At 37.0% G+C, this 21,060-nt stretch overlaps 2 protein-coding genes across 4 annotated transcripts; both read left to right on the top strand.

Annotated features, from left to right (window-relative positions):
• Positions 1-815: 815 nt before the first annotated feature.
• Positions 816-9,357, top strand: aldh3a2a (aldehyde dehydrogenase 3 family, member A2a). 2 transcript variants are annotated; one of them, XM_084418980.1, is made up of 13 exons: positions 816-896; positions 1,001-1,339; positions 1,406-1,470; positions 2,538-2,726; positions 2,800-3,031; positions 3,294-3,376; positions 3,465-3,673; positions 5,067-5,184; positions 5,886-6,027; positions 6,108-6,274; positions 6,344-6,443; positions 6,530-6,768; positions 9,054-9,357. In XM_084418980.1, the coding sequence occupies exons 4-13, from the start codon at positions 2,565-2,567 to the stop codon at positions 9,066-9,068; spliced, it is 1,467 nt and encodes a 488-aa protein (XP_084275106.1). In that variant the 5' UTR covers positions 816-896; positions 1,001-1,339; positions 1,406-1,470; positions 2,538-2,564; the 3' UTR covers positions 9,069-9,357. The 2 variants fall into 2 exon arrangements, with proteins under 2 accessions (XP_084275106.1, XP_084275107.1); XM_084418981.1 differs by lacking the exons at positions 816-896; positions 1,001-1,339 and having other exon boundaries at positions 1,417-1,470; positions 2,564-2,726.
• A 154-nt stretch (positions 9,358-9,511) lies between these two features.
• On the top strand, positions 9,512-20,667 carry aldh3a1 (aldehyde dehydrogenase 3 family, member A1). Of its 2 annotated transcripts, XM_084418979.1 has the most exons (12): positions 9,629-9,690; positions 13,043-13,116; positions 15,355-15,536; positions 15,635-15,866; positions 16,505-16,590; positions 16,678-16,886; positions 17,205-17,322; positions 17,403-17,544; positions 17,638-17,804; positions 17,907-18,006; positions 18,428-18,687; positions 19,894-20,667. In XM_084418979.1, exons 3-11 carry the CDS (start codon positions 15,381-15,383, stop codon positions 18,685-18,687), a joined length of 1,470 nt encoding a protein of 489 aa, XP_084275105.1. In that variant the 5' UTR covers positions 9,629-9,690; positions 13,043-13,116; positions 15,355-15,380; the 3' UTR covers positions 19,894-20,667. The 2 variants fall into 2 exon arrangements, with proteins under 2 accessions (XP_084275104.1, XP_084275105.1); XM_084418978.1 differs by lacking the exon at positions 13,043-13,116 and having other exon boundaries at positions 9,512-9,690.
• Positions 20,668-21,060: the final 393 nt, after the last annotated feature.

The raw sequence follows: 21,060 nt of genomic DNA, 5'->3' as shown, positions 1-21,060 counted from the left end.
TGTCAGTTTCCAGAAGTTGTCGTGAGATGATTAATGGGAATGCTGGCCTACCTCTACAGTAATAAGGTTCAAGCACCATTTATTCACTTATATGCAATAATCCACAGACATGATGTCCATCATTACCAGCTTGCTTTGGCTATACTTTCATTAATCCAACTCTGCTGCATTTTCCGCTATTGTTTTTATGTAGCCTATATATCATTCTCTAGAGTTTACACACCATAGGGATGAAACTTGAACTATAGCAGAGGCTGAATATCACAACAGCTGATATTTGCATCATATGTTAGATCAAGTAGTTTTTAGTTTTTAGTATAATTGAATTTGAAAGCAGAAAGGTATTGCTATGAGAAATGATTAGCCCTCACAACAAACACTACACTGATACCATAGAGGAAAATGCATGGTACTTTGTGAGACTAAATTATTACCATATATTAATATATCAATATATCAAATAGGCCTATAAAACAATAATAAATAAATAACATATAATAAACAATAATAAACAATAAACATGATATTACCCTTGCACAATGTCTACAATACAGATCTACTCAGACAATTATACATCCACCAACATAGTTGGCGATAAAACATGTCTCCTTATAAGGGCAAGTCTAATTAATGTAATAGTTTTATTATTATTATTATTATTATATTCCTAAATTATTAGGCCACAACAACAAACAGCAGACCTTAACTATTTAAAAAAAATTATAATAATAATCCAAACATGTCATACTGTTTTTTTCTTTTTTCCCAACATTATGCGTGCAGTGTCTGAAACGGCAATCAGGGGGCAAATTCCAAACGGGAATGGAACGGGAACGCCATATGATCCGCTATGACATGTCTATGATGAGCATGACATGATATATAAAAGTGGGCGGGCAGGTAGGCTACGTCTAAATTTACGTTTTCTCTCCCTCTCTCATTTTACTCTTCGCAATATATATATTTTAATTCAAAGTCCGTTTCTCAATGTCATTTCCAGGTGTAAATTATTTTCCACGCCGCATCTGAGCCAGATCGTACAAGTGGTCACGTGGTACCTGGTACTTTTATCAGCGCTGAATGACAGGCGAAGTAGATGGACCAATCAAAAACGTTTGTAATTAGTATTAGTAGATATAAAGAAATCATTGTAATTGTTTTATAGAGATCGTCGGGCCGATGTCCAATAGCATCTCGTGCACAGTTCCTTGGAATTCGTGTAATTAAACGATTATACTCTTTAGAATATCTATATCTGGGGCCAGACACAAAACACGATGAGATAAGAATGTGACTCAATGGAGCATTGGGCTCTCTGAGCTTTCATTCGCCTCTGCAGGTAACGTTGAGAAGTATGTTTGTTGATAGTTTATATTTACCAGGTATTTACATGTGACTCCCATAGGTGCACCTCCCAACGACCCCGACGCAAAATGATGATGTCATTTTATGTTGACGTCTCGCGTTCAGGTAATCTGTCTGTTTCTTTTGCTGTCTATGTTTCAGAGATTAGAATAGAATTACTGGAAGTTTGGCATCGCACAATCTTGCTGAGATTACGAATGTAAAATGCAAAGAGAAATTGCACTTTAAGTGGTTACTGTGTCAAAACTTCACAGAAGAATAAACGTATTTTCCAACTTTTAGACGAGTAAAAAACGTATCAAATTGAATTGCTTTTGAACTCAAGTGTTTCCTAGCTTTAAAAAAGATTTAGAATTTTCTCTCTGATGCACATAACTTCGTAAAGCAGCAAGTTAACATGTTTAATCATAATTTTCTTAATGTGCTGGTTATGTAAAGCTGTACATCAGATGTTAACTGAACTAATTATTCAGGCTATTTGTTGTCATGTTTATTCTATTGATGGAATTGAAGTCATGCCCATCAGTTGACAAAACCGAGGTAAAACTGATTAAAAAAATCATAACTAGCACTGCTAATTAACCACATGCAGGAATTATGTAAGAGATCCTCCTCCTAGAAAATCCAACAAGAAAAGACGATTTAGCAACAACATTACAATTGAAATAAACTGAAAAATTCATGTAAGTGCTTCATCAAAAGTACAATGTACGCATTTCTCCTTATAAACCTTCCGGCTTTCTTGCCTGTGGCTTCTGTTGTCAGTGTATTACCCTAAATGCATTTGGCGGACAAAGGCTGAATTCTGTTCTCTGGTAATTTCCTCAGAGTCAGACCAATGTGCTATGCATGTTTAAGTTGTTAAGTATTTTATAAATAATGATAACCTACAAAGTGAACTATAGTATAGTACTCAACTAAAGTAAAACTTTCCCAAACGTAGCTATGATTCTATACAACCCTGGGCATCAGCCATCAAAAGTAACAGGCGTGACATTGAAATCTTTCAGGTAAATTTCATAGGAATACCTAATGTAAACAAAGTCAAATGTGCAAACATTTTAAAAGGGTTTTAAAGTTTTTTTTCTCTATTTTTTTTTTTCACTATTCCGTCCCCAATTCTTTTAAGAAGGCCTGTTCAACTTTGTTTTGTGAATTATTTCTGCTCATAGACTCACAGTCTAGAGTGACTTTCTAGAATGTCTCGAGAACAGCTGGCCGTTCAGCAGGCCAGGAAGGCTTTCTTGACTGGAGGATCTAAACCCCTGGAATACAGAATTAAACAACTTAAAAACCTACATCGATTCATTACAGAAAGAGCACCAGACATTACTAATGCCCTGAGAAAAGACCTCTATAAGGTGAATCAAAATTGCTATCTCTGCTTGTTTTATTTGGATGAATGTATTTAATGTAATGGCTGTGTCTTTATAGAGTGAAAATGCAACACAGATGTTTGAGATCCTTGGCTTGGAGGGAGAAATCAATCTGGCTATCAGCAATCTGGCTGAGTGGGCAGCTGCTCGTCCTGTGAATAAAACCCTTCTCACCATCTCAGATGATGTGTACATACAGCCAGAACCTCTTGGTGTCGTGCTCATCATTGGGGCATGGAACTATCCAATAGCAGTTACCCTGCAACCTCTTGTGGGTGCCATCGCTGCAGGTAAAGCATAAATCCACCTTTTGTTGACATCATCTTCAGTGTCATGTGATTATTGGTTTCCCTGTAGTTTTCCACCAAAATAAAGCTCTATAGATTCTATTATTAATATTGTGTGTAGTCATATTGAATGGGGAATAAGGTTTTTCTTTTATTGTCATTAGCTTATCATATGCTGTGTGGAGATCAGACCCAACCATTCACTAATATTCTCTTTATCTGGAAACTGATCTGGAAACTGCCTCTGAAATGATTGATTCTGTAGGTAATGCTGCAGTGGTGAAACCATCAGAAGTGAGCTCTCACACAGCCACAGTTATGGAGCTCCTGCCTCTCTACCTGGACCCTGTAATGCTTCATTCAGTGACTCCTTAAAATATGATTTTTATTTTTTTATTTTACTTCCTTTATTTATTATCTCTATTAATGTGTTCAGGAGATGTATAAAGTGGTTACAGGAGGGGTTCCAGAGACCCAGGAGCTGCTGAAGCAGCGTTTCGACCACATCTTCTACACTGGGAATAGCACTGTGGGGAAACTGGTTATGGAAGCGGCAGCTCGTCATCTCACACCAGTGACTCTAGAACTGGGTGGGAAAAGCCCTTGTTATATTGACAAGAACTGTGACATCAGAATTGCCTGCCGGTGAGTTTGCCTTGAGTTAAATAAACTATGATGGATTTTTTAATGAATAAAATAGTAAACTGTATATCAAACTATTCATAATTCTAACATCTAAACCTTACTTCCCCTTTTAGGTCTAACATTCTAACACTTTGAACCAAATGTACTAAAACGCTCTGTTCTTTGCCTATTGTGTTATGGCAAATTCTGAAGTGCTGACGATGACAAAATCTAACACATATTTGCATTTTCTCATGACACATTGAGTAATCAACTGAGCTCTTAACCCTTTACTTGTGTTTTTTCTTGTGTCAGTGAGAGAGGCGAAAAAGGGAAGGGAAACTTGCTCAGTGGCGATTCTACATTGAATTACACCCTGGGCATGACCCCCTTCGAGCACAGGGCAAAATTCTCGAGCAAAATTCTGCACAAACAAACAGTTATATTTTATTATATATTTTAGAATTGCCCCTGAAATTTCAATTGCATTGCTATCCTATAAAACCTGTTGTATTCTTGTTTGCTGGTGGGATTCTCTCTGAAATTTGTCTGAGATCCTCCTGCCGTGCTTTTTCTTGGGGGAGATTCTCTGAGAATTGCTTGAGTGCTCTCCCGGCCGTGATTAAAGCATTTAAAGGACATTTGCTGAAGTCTGTCTGGTTTTGCTGTGCAGCAAGTTAGTTAGGGGAACAAGTTAGAGTATAGGATTAGACCACTCAGCCGTCGTCGATGTGTAGATGCGCTAGGGTATAGACCACTCAGCCGACGTCGATATGTAAACATGCTAGGGTATAGACCACTCAGCCGTCGTCGATATGTAAACATGCTAGGGTATAGACCACTCAGCCGTCGTCGATGTGTAAACATGCTAGGGTATAGACCACTCAGCTGTCGTCGATGTGTAAACGTGCTAGGGTATAGGGTTAGACCACTCAGCCGACGTTGATGTGTAGACGCGCTAGGGTATAGACCACTCAGCCGACGTCGATATGTAAACATACTAGGGTATAGACCACTCAGCCGTCGTCGATGTGTAAACATGCTAGGGTATAGACCACTCAGCCGTCGTCGATGTGTAAACATGCTAGGGTATAGGTTTAGACCACTCAGTCGATGTGTAGACGCGCTAGGGTATAGGGTTAGACTCGGCCGACGTCGATGTGTAGACGCACTAGAATATAAATATTATAGGAAACTAACGTCGATTGTAGACGAGACCCAGGTAGACTTAGGTCAGGTGCGTAGGAGAAAAATCTACCACAAAACCTAAAGCTAAGTAATTATATAGTAGTTTACAAAAAGCCCAGGTGAGCTCGAGAATAATCAAGTTTGATCCCTACTTGGTGTATGTGATAACTAATTAAGATATAATAATCAACAAATTGATTCAACAATGTTTTTCTTACACCATTAGTCGCATTACTTGGGGAAAGTATATGAACTGTGGTCAGACCTGCATTGCACCGGATTACATCCTCTGTGAATCCAGTATCCAAGACAAAGTGATTAATGAGGTCCAAAAATGCATTCAGGTATGTATTTAGATGCTATTGCTCTCTTGACAATGTTATGTATATTTACATGATGCCTAATTAAGGTGATCACCTGTGTCTATTTAAAGTTGACTTCACTTTACATTGACATTGTACCTGATGAAGACCTGAGGGTCTAAACATTGCTTGAATAAATTCTTTTGGAGCAGTAATTTTCAGTGTGCGGACTTCACACTTCTTTATTTATGTATATTTACATGCACATGTATGTTTAAATGCACATTTTGTCAGTCCGAAGGAATCCAATCTGATATCAGATTCTCAGTTGTTTATATGAGCCCTAAATTTTGATAAACTCATATTCGTTTACATGTGCATTACATGATGTATTTCAAACAAAACTTCCTTGCATGCGCAGTGCCATTCATAGCGTTCAGAACTGGAAAAAGCCGTCGCGATGATGTCACCGGAGCTACCGTGAGCATAATTGCCATTTTTGCATTGATGACATTTGAAAAGCTTTTTTAGCAATTTTTTTTTGTAAATTCAGTCTTCAATCTCCACTGACCAATTCATAAAACAAAGGAGGAAGTAAACATTTGCACGTTCATAAGATGTAAAAACGTATGTAAACATACGCATCACTGCACAGTTGAATCTGATTGAGAAAATGGTAACTATACTAACGGATCATTTGGCTGCATGTAAACGTAACTACTGTCTCATTTATTCACTTACAGGAGTTTTATACGAAAGACCCCAAGAGCTTTGCAGACTACGGACGGATTATTAATCAACGGCATTTTAAGAGGATAATGGCACTTCTTGAGGGTAGCACAGTGGCAATTGGAGGAGACAGTGATGAATCGGAATGTTATATCGGTATGTACCCATGTAGCAGAAGTAATGGAAATATGTTATGCTGTCATGACCAATGCGTTTATTTTTCCTGTGTGCTTCAGCTCCTACTGTTTTGAGGGATGTGGCATCAGGATCCAAAGTGATGCAGGAAGAGATCTTTGGGCCAATTCTGCCCATCATCACTGTCAATGGCTTAAATGAAGCCATTCAGTTCATCAACGAACGAGAAAAGCCACTAGCACTCTACGTTTTCTCTTCCAGTAGTAAGGTAGGTAGAGTGATGCATTATTTCCACCTCCTGTAAAACGGCAAACAAACAATTTCTATTTTCTCACAGGTCATTAAACAGATGATATCAGAGACGTCTAGTGGAGCGCTCTTAGCCAATGACTGTCTGGTGCATTTTACCATAAGTGATTTGCCTTTTGGTGGGGTTGGTGAGTCTCTTTATTCATTTTCATGGTTTTCTAAGTCAGCTGTAAAAATGTACACAGGCAATGGGTTTATTGTGTAATTGTAACAGGGAATAGTGGAACTGGTCGTTACCATGGCAAATATGGATTTGATCAGCTGAGTCACCTTCGCAGCTGTCTTATTAAGAAGCTGAACATGGAGGGAGTGAATCAGATGCGCTACCCACCTCATACAACGGAGAAGTTACGCTGGGCCCGTGTTTTTCTCTTAAAGCAAGTAAATCTGGCCCGGTGGCGTCAGATGGCGCAGGTTGCTATGCTTGTTGCGCTGGCGGCCTTTGTGGTGAAGGTGAGATTCTCTCTCTCTCTCTCTCTCTCTCTCTCTCTCTCTCTCTCTATATATATATATATATACGTGCATTTTATATATATATATATATTTTTTTTATATATATATACAGTGCCCTCCACAATTAATGGCACCCCTGGTAAATATGATCAAAACTGGCTGTAAAAAATAAATCTGCATCGTTTATCCTTTTGATCTTTCATTCAAAAAATGTGCAAAATTCTAACCTTTCATTGAAGTAAAATAATTGAAAGTGAGGGGAAATCACATTATGAAATAAATGTTTTTCTCCAAAACACGTTGGCCACAATTATTGGCACCCCTAGAATTTTTTATGAGAAAAATATCTCTGAAGTATATTCCCATTAATATTTAACTTTTTTAGCACACCAGGGTGACTAGGAACATGAAACTGTCCAGCTATGACTTTGTGTTTCACAGGAGTTTAAATATGAGGAAACACAAAGGCCAAATTCCCTTGCTCATCCATCACAATGAGTAAAACCACAGAATATAGTTCTGATGTGCAGCAAAAGATTGTTGAACTTCACAAAATAGAAAGTGGCTGTAAGACAATAGCTAAAGAATTGAAAATCCCCATTTTGACCATCAGGGCAATAATTAAGAAGTTCCAATCAACTAAAGATGTTACAAATCTGCCAGGAAGAGGACGTGTGTCTATACTGTCTTAATGCACGGCGAGTATGAAAGTTTGAGTGGCCAAAGACTCTTCAAGGATCACAGATGGAGAATTGCAGAGATTAGTTGAGTCTTGGGGTCAGAAAGCCAAAAAAAAAAAAAAAACCTACATCCCCACATGTTGTTTGGGAGGGTTTCAAGAAAAATCCTCCTCGCTCCTCCAGAAACAAACTCCAGCAAATGTAATTGTCAGACATGACTGGAACTTCAAACGGCACAGGGTTCTGTCTTCTGTGGTCAGATGAGACTAAAAAATAGCTTTTTGGCAGCAAACACACTAGATGGGTTTGGTGAACACAAGGATAAAAAGTACCCCATGTGTACAATTTAATATACCATTGGATCTTTAATGTTGTGGGCATATTTTTCTGCTGGAGGTCCTGGACTTCTTGTTCAGATACTTGGCATCGTGGATTCTATCAAATATCAACAGATAAAAAATCAAAACCTGACACCTTCTGCTAGAAATCTTATAATGGGCCGTGGTTGGATCTTCCATCAGGACAACGATCCAAAACAAACATCAAAATCAGCACAAAAATTTGTTGAGGAGCACAAAATGAAGCTTCTGCCATGACCGTCCCAGTCCCCTGACCTGATGAGTGGGCTGAACTGAAGAGAAGAAGCACAAACATGGATCTGGGAATCTGAAGGATCTGGAGAGATTCTGTATGGAGGAATGGTCTCTGATCTCTTGTCAGGTGTTCTCCAAACTCATCAGGCATTATAGGAGAAGACTCAGAGCTGGTATCTTGTCAAAAGGAGATTGCAAAAAGTATTTAATAAAAGGGTGCCAATAATTGTGGCCAGCGTGTTTTGGAGAAAAACATTTATTTCATAATGTGATTTTTATTTATTTTTTCCCACATTCAATTCTTTTACTTAAACGAAAGGTTAGAATTTTGCAAATTTTTTGAATGAAAGATCAAAAGGATAAACGATGCAGATTTATTTTTTACAGCCAGTTTTGATCATATTTACCAGGGGTGCCATTAATTGTGGAGGGCACTGTATGTATATATATATATATATATATATATATATATATACATATATATATATATATATATATATATATATATATATATATATATGTGTATGTATATATATATGTATGTATATGTGTATATATATAAATAAATAACAGTAGTCAACATTTGAAGTGGATCAAAAAAGTTAATTAAAGTTGAGAACGGGTGTTGTTCATAATTCATGTATAACTTTGATGAAATGTTTTGATCCATTTATATATATATATATATATATATATATATATATATATATATATATTATAATGTAATATTGTAAAATATTTTTTACAATTTAAAATAATGGTTTTAAGAATTGAAGTTAAAAAAGCAAATTGCAGCATAAGAGTTACTTTTTAATAGCCCTACCTCCCTAATAGCTAGTAGACTCAGAATATGAAATTATGTTATTAGTTAATATGCCTTGAAATATCTGTTTTATTGTTCTTAAGCAGATTGTAAAATAGAGACATTTGCTCTTTAGTCATGAATGTCGTGCCTTGAATGGTCTTCTTATTGTAAAATGTGAAATTATTTCATTTGTTTTGTGCTTTGCAGAGGTTCTTGAGATGATGAACGAAGGACAACCTAAAGATTGTCTTTTTGACCCAGGGCTGTTGATGAATACATTTTTCCATGCATAATAAAGATGTTAATATATCCATCACTCACAATTTAGACAGAAGAGCATATTATGATCTTGAATATACACCCTTTCAGATGATTCATTTTTACTTGGAGTTCTGTTAACAAGTAAGCAATCATAATGGTGTAAAATACTCTTGTCAGTGTTTTATACTAGCTTTGATTAATTGGTGAGTAGCATTATGTAATAAAGGAAAAAGCATAAATCTGAGTTCTATGCCATGTGTAACCATCTGAATTATTGACATTTTTAATAATTAAAGTTGCAATATATTTCCCCACGTTCTCCTATTAATAGTATAATTTTGTGCATCATATTTAATAAACACAATTGAATGCGTTACAACCACTTTTGTAGCCATTGTTTAAAAGAGGTGGTGATTTTTCCCTCGTAGTGGACGTGTGTCGCGTGGGTTTAGCCGTACCGATGCGCCGCCCTATGATGTGATAAACATTGATAAATGCGGTTGTTTTGTGAAATCTACTAGTCTCCCTCGACGTCACTGCACCGGAGCCGTTACAGATTCAGCACCGGCACGAACGATTTTATGTAAGTATTAGACCGATATGAAGTTGGTTTATCTTTCCCGAATGGTTGCATGACCTTTACAAACAGATTCCCTAATGTTTTATACATTTACTGTTTGCACGCGATCGACTGTATAAATATGAAAAAAAATATATGCTTTAGTCTCGTGGCATGATCGAGTTTATGTAACTTATCTCCGTAAACAAGCAGCGAACTTTAAACCCTTTTCATTCCACCGGTAACATTTGTGACTAACTTTACTTTTGAGTTTGAGGAGTTTTAAAAGAGGTGTTAACCCTAACATGACCAGAGCTGTTTGCCAACGAGTTGTAAAAGCTCCATAAAGCATGTCATACTTCAAACGTTCGTCCACATCATACTTAAAGGCTCATTTATTGAGAATAACTGTGTATTATCAATCAGGATCACAAATACAGAAGAAAATAAGTTATACGCTTGTCGTACGCTTGTGAACCATCATTGTTGCTACACACACACATACATATATATTATATATAGATATATCAGTGGTGTGCGGTGGTGTTTTAAAATGAGAAGGCAAAGTTCTCACATTTTTTATAACCCTGGGTAAACTTGAGTGAATAAGTAAGCAATACCTTATTGCTGTGCTGTGTAAGAGAGGCTGTGCTGTATCGTCATTAGTCACGGCTGAAGGGCATTGTTAGCCGACAAAAATTGGGAAAAGGAGACTGGGTTTCAATATTAAGAAGGAAATAATAATCATTAATTTTTAGACTTTGCATAGGACACACATGATTAAATACCAACTTAGATCAAATCAATAAACATCCAACAGGGAAGTGCAATAAGTGTAATGAACCAGAAAAAGTGGAACATGTTATCAAAAACTGCATAGCATATATAAAAATAAAACACGTGATTTTAAGGATAAGTTGCAGGAAATGAAACATAATATATATCATTAGAAAATCTTTTGGCTAAAAAATGTGCAAGAAACTCCAGCAAGATAAAGTCCTTTTATGCATAGATATTTATCTACAAATAAAGTATACTGCGCGGCAGCAAGGTTGCTGACAAGCACAAAAAAGAGGGATCATATATCCCCTATTCTGGCCTCATTACTCTGACTACCAGTTCATTTTAAAATAAAACACAAGGTGCTTTCTTCTCAGTCGCTGCTACTAAGTTGTGGAATGGGTTACCAATGTTTAGCAGATCCTCTACCTCTGTAAACATTTTTTAAACTCGTCTTAAGATATTGGCTATTTGTTTGATGAGGCCTTTGCTACTTTGTAAGGACCGTTAGGCTTTGATTTGATATTGTATTATTTCTTTCCTTGTATTTTACTGTGTTTTACCTAATTCGTTTGAAATTGTACAGCACTTTGGTACACTCTGTGTTTTTTAAAGTGCTTTATAAATACACTTTGATTTGATTTGATTTGATAATAATGGGAACATTGATCTTGAAATGAGTTTCGTCGTGTTACTGTCATAACCGAATGTTGTTTGGATGCTGAATGGAGAATGAGTGAGGAGAGATAAGTTTCCATTAACTTTAATTTAATGATTTAAATATTCATTTGTACTTCACATTAAGCTGAATGGCTTCAGACGTCTTGGAATATAGTGCACGAAAACTTTTTGGAGCTTTATGTCGTGGAAAAAGTCACTCAAATCACGGAGTTCCAGATGCAAAGAACTTAAGAGTTTATTGATGGAGACAATAAAGCCAAGATGCCTGCAGAACATCTAACAACCTCAGTTAAGACCATAGGCTGTAAAAAAAAATTTGACGTAGTGTCCGTGACGTCACCCGTAGGTTTCTGAAGAGCATTTTTGAAGCCCAAAGTGGGCAGAGCCGTCAGTCGCCATCTTGTCAGCGCGTCACTGCACGTCACTCCCAGATAACCGAAAATGGGCAAAGAGGCGGGATTACCTGAGGTGAAGTGACGGCTTCACCACTATATAAAAATATAACAAAATTGCACAAACATGCATTGCTTCAAATTACATTTAAGTAGTTTTAAAAGTAGTACTCATATTTAATGTGAAAGCTTATGTCAGGTAGGAACACAATAAGTATGATGTTGTTGGTGATGATAAAACGACAAATTTACATATCGTCGTGGAAATGATACATATCGTCGGATTCCGCTGTCGGGCGAAAACCGAAAGACAGATGTAATTTGTCTGTCACTGGAACAGCCGCATGCAGTACGTGCATCGCATTACGTTTTCATTAACATACAGGATATAAATATGGGCTTAATATGGCCACTCCGTTTTCTTGTTGAAATAATATGATCAAAATCCCATGATACAAAAGATGAAGCGCTATGCACAAGATATTTAAAACACTAAATGGGCAAAGACTAAGGCCCAATCCCAATTCTACCCCTTACCCCTTAATAATAAATAATAATAATAATTCGTTACATTTATATAGCGCTTTTTCTGAGACCTCAAAGCGCTTTACATAGAAGGGGGGAATCTCCTCAACCACCACCAATGTGCAGCACCCACTTGGATGATGCGACGGCAGCCATATTGCGCCAGAACGCCCACCACACACCAGCTTACTGGTGGAGAGGAGACAGAGCGATGAAGCCAATCACTTTCCCCTTCCCCTCTGTTTTGCACCTTCACGTGAAGGGCCCTACCTCGATTGTCTCGATTTTCTTTTGGTTAGAGGGGTAGAGCCAGATCCGATTCTGCTTATCAATTCCGATTCTTATCGATTCCTAATTTTGATTCCAATAAGGTAAAAGAAAAAAAACATATCATTCAATAGTTATTTTAAGTCTTATTGCAAAACATTTCTTTGTAGCTGAAAATCATTAACAAAAATCAACAGGCTAAAGAACACTTAAACAAGGAACTCTGCCTATGGTTTAAAAATACCATAGCAAAAACAACTAGTCTAGCTAATGTAAATTTTAAGCATTATTAAAGACTAGTAAAACACCCAGTAATTAAAAAAGGACAAAAAAAATTAAAATAAAAAATTGCAATCGGCAAACAAATAAATACAACTGAACAACAGATATGATTGAAATAAATAATGTTTTATGATTTTCAGGTATTCAGGTTAAAGGCACACTATGTAAGATTTTTGGATTAAAATATCCAAAAACCACTATAACAACGTTATATATTTTGTTGATTTGTGTACTTTCTAAGAATGTTTAAATCCAGAGAAATAAGCCGTTTTAACCAGGAAACGGACCATGCATTCCGCTTGATTTCCATTTTTTTTATTTTGTTGAACCTATGGAAACACCAAAGACGCTTTAATATATTATGTGTTTTATTAGGCAGGTGAGCAACTGTTTGGATACATTCATCGACAGAAAACTAATCATTGTTATATTGTCACGGGTGGTTGCAGGAAGGCAGACGGAGACGAGGATATAATTCCAAAACGAAGGTTTATTGGTGATAAAACACAGGACGGCAGAACAGGTAGCAACACACTAAATATAACTGAGATCGGCTGAAGACTGACAGAACTTATACAAACACAGATCACACTGATTAACATAACACAGGTGATACAGATGACGATGATAGACTAAACAGGTGATACAACTGAACTGATAATGACAGTAACCATGGAAACGAAGGAGTGGTGGGAAAGAACAAAGGAAAACAGGAACCAATCAAAACACAAACTGAAATTTCAAACATACACTGACACGTGACATGTATAGCTCAACACAGTTAGTCTTTTTGTTTAAATCTCGTTTTCTTGATTTACCGCAAATACCATTTTTACCATTCTCATATAGTAGCCGCCGAGCGAATGCACAGAGTAGCATTATAACAACTTTCAACACACTCAAATGTATATGATTAAACAGCGCTGTGTTACCCCATGAAGAAGCAGAAGTGGCGTCTGCGGCATAATAAAAGCTCCACTGCTCTCGAGGCGTGTGTTGCGCTTTGTCTCTCATTAGCAATCGCTCCAGCGGCCTCGTTCCTCTCGTAACGTTTTCGTAACGTTAATAAATCTTTAATACATTACCGGTCATCCATGAATATGATTTCTGCCCGAGTCCCATCGTATTCTCCACCGGCTGTAGAGGTGAAGACAACAACTCCCATGATTCTGTGAAATTGAAGCATCATCAGGCTACGCCTTTGTTTTGAATTAGCGACCTCTAGCGGCAAAAAATTACATAGTGTGCCTTTAAGAAACTATAATCAAATTTAAAATAACACTGCACTTAAATATACATTACAAATATAGTTACAGAAGTTACTCCGTCAAGAACGAGTGAATTTTCTCTTTGTCTTTTGTTTGATTAGTGTTGTTATAGAAACAAAAGCAGGATTATTAGTGCTGTCACTTTAAGAGCTGCACAGATCTGCAAGCATGAAGAACAGAAAACAGCGTACGATTCGCCTCGTGCTTGAATGGTTTAAATTCATACTGAAATGCACACAAAGGAATCAATAAGAGGAATCGAAAATAAAATTTTATAACAAGTGTGTGCAGCGCATGGATATCACACGTATGTCGAGCAAACGATAGCCATGTGATGACATTATTCAGGGATGGAAAATGACAAGCAGCCGCTTCTAATTTGCTATTAACAGGAAAGTATACAGAGATAAAACCACGCAAGTATCGATAACAGTATCATTTGTTCAGAAGCTTATCGGTAGACCGGTATTGACCCAATTATGTACCCAACTGTTCACACATCCTACCCAATCAATCATCTTTGTTCTTGGCTCCATTCTTAATAGTGGTGAGCCGTCACCTGGTTTATCATTAAAGCAACATATGATGTTTTATTAACCAAGTTCGGGAGGAGCACATTCAGATAATTAACACAAGTGGAGAGCACTCAGCAACCAATGGTAAGAGGTATATATACATTCAGCAGTCTCACCTCAATCCATTGACAGTTTTGCAGCATACCCCCACCACCCTTCTCCACACTTCTAGTCCTAAACACTTACATGGGGGGGAGTGCTCTGGGTTCGGGCCGAACTCCGAGCTCGGAGACCTCCCCCCGGACAGCACGCCCAATACGCATTAAACTTTACCCCCTCAAATTGTATGTAAGTGTGAACTTTTGAAATATAAAACCCTATTTTACAGTGTCTTTTGCATCAGTGTGAAGTATATATACATATATATATACGGCTCTTCATATTAAAACATCTGATGTTCCACAGTGGTTTGTACAGCTGGCTAATGAAGTGAGCTTCTGAAGTACACTTTGTGCACTCCTCTGAGGAGCCTAATGCCTTCTCTGAGGTATTATCTAAGGCCCTCTGTTTTACACAAAGTGTCATCTATCCTTCTGTGCTACCCTTTTTAACCTCTGGGATAGGTTTTTTCTTACTTTACAATCACTTCTCAAAGTCCTTTTGAAACCACAGACGCTTATCTTTTGCAGCCTTCCACACAGCCCCTGTAGGAGATACTAGCCAATGGTGATTATTTTTCCAGTGTGTCTATCTGAGGAGTAAAATACCTTTATTTCTGAACTGAAATGGCCACAAAAAAAAAAAAAAAAACTGAAATAATTTTAATGTCGACACTTATCAGCTTTGGAAGACTCCTGCTTTATATAGATTATCAGAATTGGCTATCCTCTATAATGCAAATCATATTCTCTTTTCCCATTGCAATTTAGTTGACTTAAATAAAAACTAAAAAACGTTTTATTCTGCTCAAACCTATAGGAAAAGTATAATTCAGGCCTGTAGAAATGGAGAAGCGAGTTGTGGATGGGTTGAGGGAGGTCTTCCAGTCGGGCAGATCCAGACCCCTGCAGTACAGGAAACAGCAGCTCAGAGCCCTGCACAGGCTCATCACTGAACACCAAGCAGACATTGAACAATCTCTAAAGCAAGACCTCAACAGGGTACGGCAGCCATCCTGAATGATCAATGTTTCCTTAAACTATAAAATTCATCCCTTTTAGGAACACTTTTAATCCTTATTGTCACTGTCCTCAAACAGAATACGTATAACACTTCACTCTTTGAGCTGATCGGCATTGAGAGTGACATCAAGTTGGCAGAGAGTGACTTGGCAGACTGGGCAGCTCCTCGGCATGTGAAGAAGAATCTCAACAGTGCAGCTGATGATGTTTACATAAAGCCTGAACCTTTGGGCGTTGTGCTGATACTTGGACCCTGGAACTACCCTTGGGCCACGGTCCTGCAGCCCCTCGTCGGAGCCATTGCAGCTGGTACTAGGATCTATTCTTATTACAGCCAACATGAAACTTTGTGTTCAGCCGTGCTACTTCCACAATGTAAACCACTTACAAAAAACAGAAGAAAATGTTGGGCGAGACTTGATTTTGTCTATTGAGAATTGAATGGAATATAAAAGGTTAATAAATGTAGTAGGAGGTGATTATAGCTGATAGAGAGTTCAGTCATGACAACTTTTATTGATAAGAATGGAGGTAGGAATGATCTAGGAGGATTAGATCTGCTATGTTGCTACTGGCATGAGCTAAGTTTACTGCTTAAAAACTTAGTATTAGTATACATCCTTTTGCTGCAGCAAGGTAAAGTAGGGAGAACCCCCCGTTACAGATCTAGACAGGTGGTTCTGGGGAGGAGGAGGGCTAAAGAAAATTCTTATGGCCACAATACTGAGCTGGACGAGGTCGTGACGGAAATTAAAAAGGTTGCATTGTTAGGAAAGAGAGACTGGAGCAAGTTAATACATTCTGAAGGAAGATTCAAGACTATGCATGTGCATTTAGAAAGTAAATGGTGTCCGTTTTTATTTCATGTTGACTTTTAATCTCTTTTAGCTCATTGGAGAAGAATGAGATTTCACCCCTTACACAGTTTTCCACTTCTTTTTATTTAGGTAATGCAGCTGTGGTGAAGCCATCAGAGCTGAGTGAGCACTCTGCTAGACTTATGAATGAACTGCTTCCTCTTTATCTAGATAAGGTTCATAAACTCATGTTTTTATAATTCAGTCTCATGTTTGTTGTAAGTTCTTTGAGAACAGCATGATAAACTTTTGAATAATTTTAGGAGATGTATAAAGTGGTGACAGGAGGGGTTCCAGAGACCCAGGAGCTGCTGAAGCAGCGTTTCGACCACATCTTCTACACTGGGAACAGCACTGTGGGGAAACTGGTTATGGAAGCGGCAGCTCGTCATCTCACACCAGTGACTCTAGAACTGGGTGGGAAAAGCCCTTGTTATATTGACAAGAACTGTGACATTGCCGTGGCATGCCGGTATTATACAGTTTTATGTTAAAGGGATAGTTAAGCAAAAATAGAAATTCTGTCATTTAGTCACCTTCATGTCATTCTAAACCTGTTTGAATTTTTGTTTCTATTCCGTGCAATACAAAATATTTTGTTGTCAATGTCAATGGGGTCCGGTTTTGTTTTGGACCCTATTGACCTTCATTTGAATTCTTCATGAGGGTGAGTAAATGATGACAGAATTTTCATTTTTACTAACTCTTTAAATTCTAAGTCATTTAAAGCTTTTGGGAAACAGATAATCAGTTAAAATAACAGCTTTCCAAATGTCCACCTTTATATCAGACGAATAACCTGGGGGAAGTTTGCAAATTGTGGTCAGACATGCATTGCACCTGACTACATTCTGTGTGAGCCAAGCATCCAGGATAGGATAGTTAAAGAGATTCAAAAAACACTGCAGGTGTGTACTTTTCTTTCTTTCTTTTGTATTAAATTGTGTTACATTCCCACGACATGATCTAGAATCTTAACTCATTTCAGGAGTTCTACCAAGAGGACCCTAAAAGCTCTCCAGATTATTGCAGAATCATTAACACACGTCACTTCGACAGAGTATTAGCTCTGATGAACGAATGTACAATTGTTCTTGGAGGAGAGAGTGATCGCTCACAGCGTTACATAGGTAAGGGCAACTATTATTGCCAATAATAAAAGAGTGAGATTACTTATAAGTTGACTTTGATCAAGCACATTTTTATTTTTTCTTCCCCACCAGCTCCTACAGTTCTAAAGGATGTTTCGCCCCATTTCAAAATCATGCAAGAAGAAATCTTTGGACCGCTGCTGCCCATTGTCACTGTTAATGGCTTGAGTGAGGCCATCAATTTTATCAACACAAGGGAAAAGCCTTTAGCGCTCTATGTGTTTTCCTCTGATAAAACGGTATTATTTTGATTACCAATGTTTTTTGGAAGGCAGACATTCAAATTTCAAGTCAATTTCAATATTAATTTAATCTACAAAGTTAATCTTTGTTCCATTTAGGTGATCAAACGAATGTTAACAGAAACCACCAGTGGAGGAGTTACTGTTAATGATGTCTTGATGCATTATACTGTCAATTCCTTGCCTTTTGGAGGTGTGGGTAAGCAAACCAATTACAAATCACCCAAGAAAAGTAATAATGGTAAAATAATGGTAAGGATTCATTTTGAATATACAACTTTTGATATAGAAACCGTCATTTAAATTATATATTTTATAGCCTATATAATTAAGTGATATAGTAATACATTTTTCTTTTCTTATAACAAATATCTTAATGTTTTAATTAAGTGATTATATCTGTATGTATAAGAAATCACTTAGATATAAGAATATATTAGAAATCACTTATATCACTCAATTTTGGATAAATATCAATGTTAATATACAACTATTGAATTAATTAAAGCAATTATATATATATATATATATATATATATATATAAAGTTTAATTTCTTTCTAATGATATATCGACCTGTTTGTCTCAACCTCTCCATTTTTCTCACTCTTTCTCTGCAAGGAAACAGTGGAATGGGCAGATATCATGGGAGACACACGTTTGACCAGCTGAGTCACCATCGTTCCTGTCTCATCAAGTCTTTTGCTATGGAGAGTTTGAATGACGCACGTTACCCTCCACTAACAGCAGCCCGACTGAGCAAGGCCAAGTTTTTCATGCAGCATCACTTGTGCAGTTGTAGTGGCGTGTGTGTGTGGGCTGTCATCGCCACCATATTGGCAATTGGTCTGCTTGTTGGCTTAATAGTTGTGCTGATTTAGGTAAAAGGTTTTACTGCTTATACCATGGCATTGTTGAATTCTTGATTCTTATATGTTAACACACTTTCACGGGTGTTCATTACTATTTGAATTACACCTACATTATATTACAAGCATTTCTAAGCAATTACATATTTATTCAGGGGAGGTTATTACACCAAAGAGCATTTTAGGGAAGAAAACCTTAAAAATATTATTAAGATAAACACGTTCCTATTTTGGGGGCCTAAAAACGCAAACTTTTGAAAATGGGATTCAAAAGTGCAAGTTTTTGTCAATGATACCATTCTCGTCTCTGTGTAAACTACAAAAAACATGAATTTGTGCGCATGCGTATTACAGTACGCGTTCAGTCTATTAGTGCGTTGTTTTTCTTTACAAATTGACATCGCCAACTACTGGCCTGGCAGCATAATACTGCGTTTTAAGTCATTTTCGCGGATCCGTGTGAACGCTGGATCGTTTTGACAACGTTGTCGTCACTCTGTACGCGAAAAAGTCAAAGTAAAAGTTTTTAATTTTGGTAACACTTTATTTTGATGGTCCCTTTTGAACGTGCTGTTGACTAAAAGTAACTTTGCAACTATATGTCAACTAACTTTCATTGGAGTATAAGTAGACTGTCTGCTTAATATCTGCAAACACTTTATTGTGATGGTCCTCCAACAGACACTCTACTGACTATAAGTAATTTTGCAACTACATGTCAACTTAATCTAACCCTAACCCTACCAGTCAATTAATACTTAACTAACACTCTAATGAGAGTTAGTAGACATGTAGGTGCAGCGTTACTTATAGTCAACAGAACGTGTTAAAGGGACCATCAAAATAAAGTGAAACCTTAATTTTTAGTTCATCGTTGTCGTGTAGGCTAGGCCTAAATGTACCTTTATTATTGAAAATTTAATAGACATCCGGTTACATTTTTTTGCATCACCATTTTGGGTCTCCATTCAATTAGGCCTATATGTAATGTTCCATTGTCATTTATTCCATATTCATGCATTTTTGTGGTTTTGTACAGTTTGTTCAGAAATGGTACGCGATTGAACTTCCTGTCACGGTTTGTCTATTCGGTTAATGAGTAGCCTATTTTCCAACAGCCCGCCGTTTGGATCACGCTTTGCTTAATTACTGATTATTATTCCATTGCTCTAACAATGCGTCATTGTTTATAATCAATGTTCCTTTCTACTTTCACAGAAGACTCCAGTTTGAAGCAACGGATCCCTCTGCATACACTGCTGTTCTGAAACACTTTTAGCGTTTTTATCATTTGTACAAATATTGAATATTTGTATCATTCTCATACAAAAGTGTTTAACATGTACATTTACTTTCTGATTGATTTAAACAAACATTTTTAAATACTCTAAAAACACAAACTACATTTTAATCTTCTAAATACAAGTAATGAGATTTGTCTATGGCTTTTCCTACTTCTGTTGAGAGTTTGTGCTGTTGAACTGCTGAATTGTACAGAATCTGCACAGTTGGATATTCTAAATGGGCAAGTTAGCATTATTTCTGTCATGCAGCACTACAATGCTTGCATTGTTCTCGTTGTTCTCCAGCTTATCTTCTTTATGCAGTGGATGTTATGGAGAGCTTTAGCACATGAGCTTCCATGTTTTTTTTTATTTCAACAAGCTTTTACTCATAATGATGTCAACAAAAAGATTGTTAATTAACAAAAATGTTGATTGTATGTGATTCAGTGATGTTGCAAAGTTGTTTTCTTAATGCTTTATTGTAGTTTTGGAACAAATGTAACACAGGCTTTCATAAAATTCATAGCAAAATGCCAATGAATGATTATTACTAATGCTACTGCTTTCCACTAAGCCACAAGTATTGGTAATAGGAGTTAGTAGTATTGAAGTATTTGACCCTTACAAACTCCATGAACGCAGATGGAAGATACAAACAGTGTCTTTCTTTTTTGCGCTCCAAATGAATAAACATTGCTTCCAATTATCTTCCTGTGTCGTCTCATTCTTTCAAGTTTACAGCAACACATGAAGTTCAACCTTGCAGATATAGCACACACATTGTCCATAGCCCATGTTGTTCCTTGAACGTTACTCTTTACCAGTGAAGCATGGTTAAAGCACCATTAAGCTTAGTCCAACACATCATATATAATCAATAAGCACAGTAAGTGTATCCTGTACGTTCTTGCACGATCAACTGTGTGCTTCCCACTACCAAAACATACCTGTTGTCTCATTAAACAGGTGTCCTTAAAGGATTAATTCACTACAGAATTGAAATTTCCTGATTATTTACTCACTCCCGTCATCCAAGATGTTCATTAATATAAAAGGTTTTTTTGGTAGGTATGTGTGAATAAAGACTATTTAGTTGTTT

Source organism: Rutilus rutilus, assembly GCF_951802725.1.
Source record: "Rutilus rutilus genome assembly, chromosome: 9".
NCBI classification, from domain to species: Eukaryota; Metazoa; Chordata; class Actinopteri; order Cypriniformes; family Leuciscidae; genus Rutilus; species Rutilus rutilus.
The sequence above is the reverse complement of the archived record's forward strand: the minus strand, read 5'-3'. Positions and strand labels throughout refer to the sequence as shown.

Excerpts from the sequence above, each read along its gene's own strand:
- aldh3a2a (XM_084418980.1), top strand. The coding sequence starts at position 2,565 with ATGTCTCGAGAACAGCTGGCCGTTCAGCAGGCCAGGAAGGCTTTCTTG. Across the intron at positions 2,727-2,799 it reads TGAGAAAAGACCTCTATAAG|AGTGAAAATGCAACACAGAT; the intron begins GTGAATCAAAAT and ends GTGTCTTTATAG. Across the intron at positions 6,275-6,343 it reads TTTTCTCTTCCAGTAGTAAG|GTCATTAAACAGATGATATC; the intron begins GTAGGTAGAGTG and ends ATTTTCTCACAG.
- aldh3a1 (XM_084418978.1), top strand. The coding sequence starts at position 15,381 with ATGGAGAAGCGAGTTGTGGATGGGTTGAGGGAGGTCTTCCAGTCGGGC. Across the intron at positions 15,867-16,504 it reads CGTCGGAGCCATTGCAGCTG|GTAATGCAGCTGTGGTGAAG; the intron begins GTACTAGGATCT and ends CTTTTTATTTAG. Across the intron at positions 18,007-18,427 it reads CTTGCCTTTTGGAGGTGTGG|GAAACAGTGGAATGGGCAGA; the intron begins GTAAGCAAACCA and ends TTTCTCTGCAAG.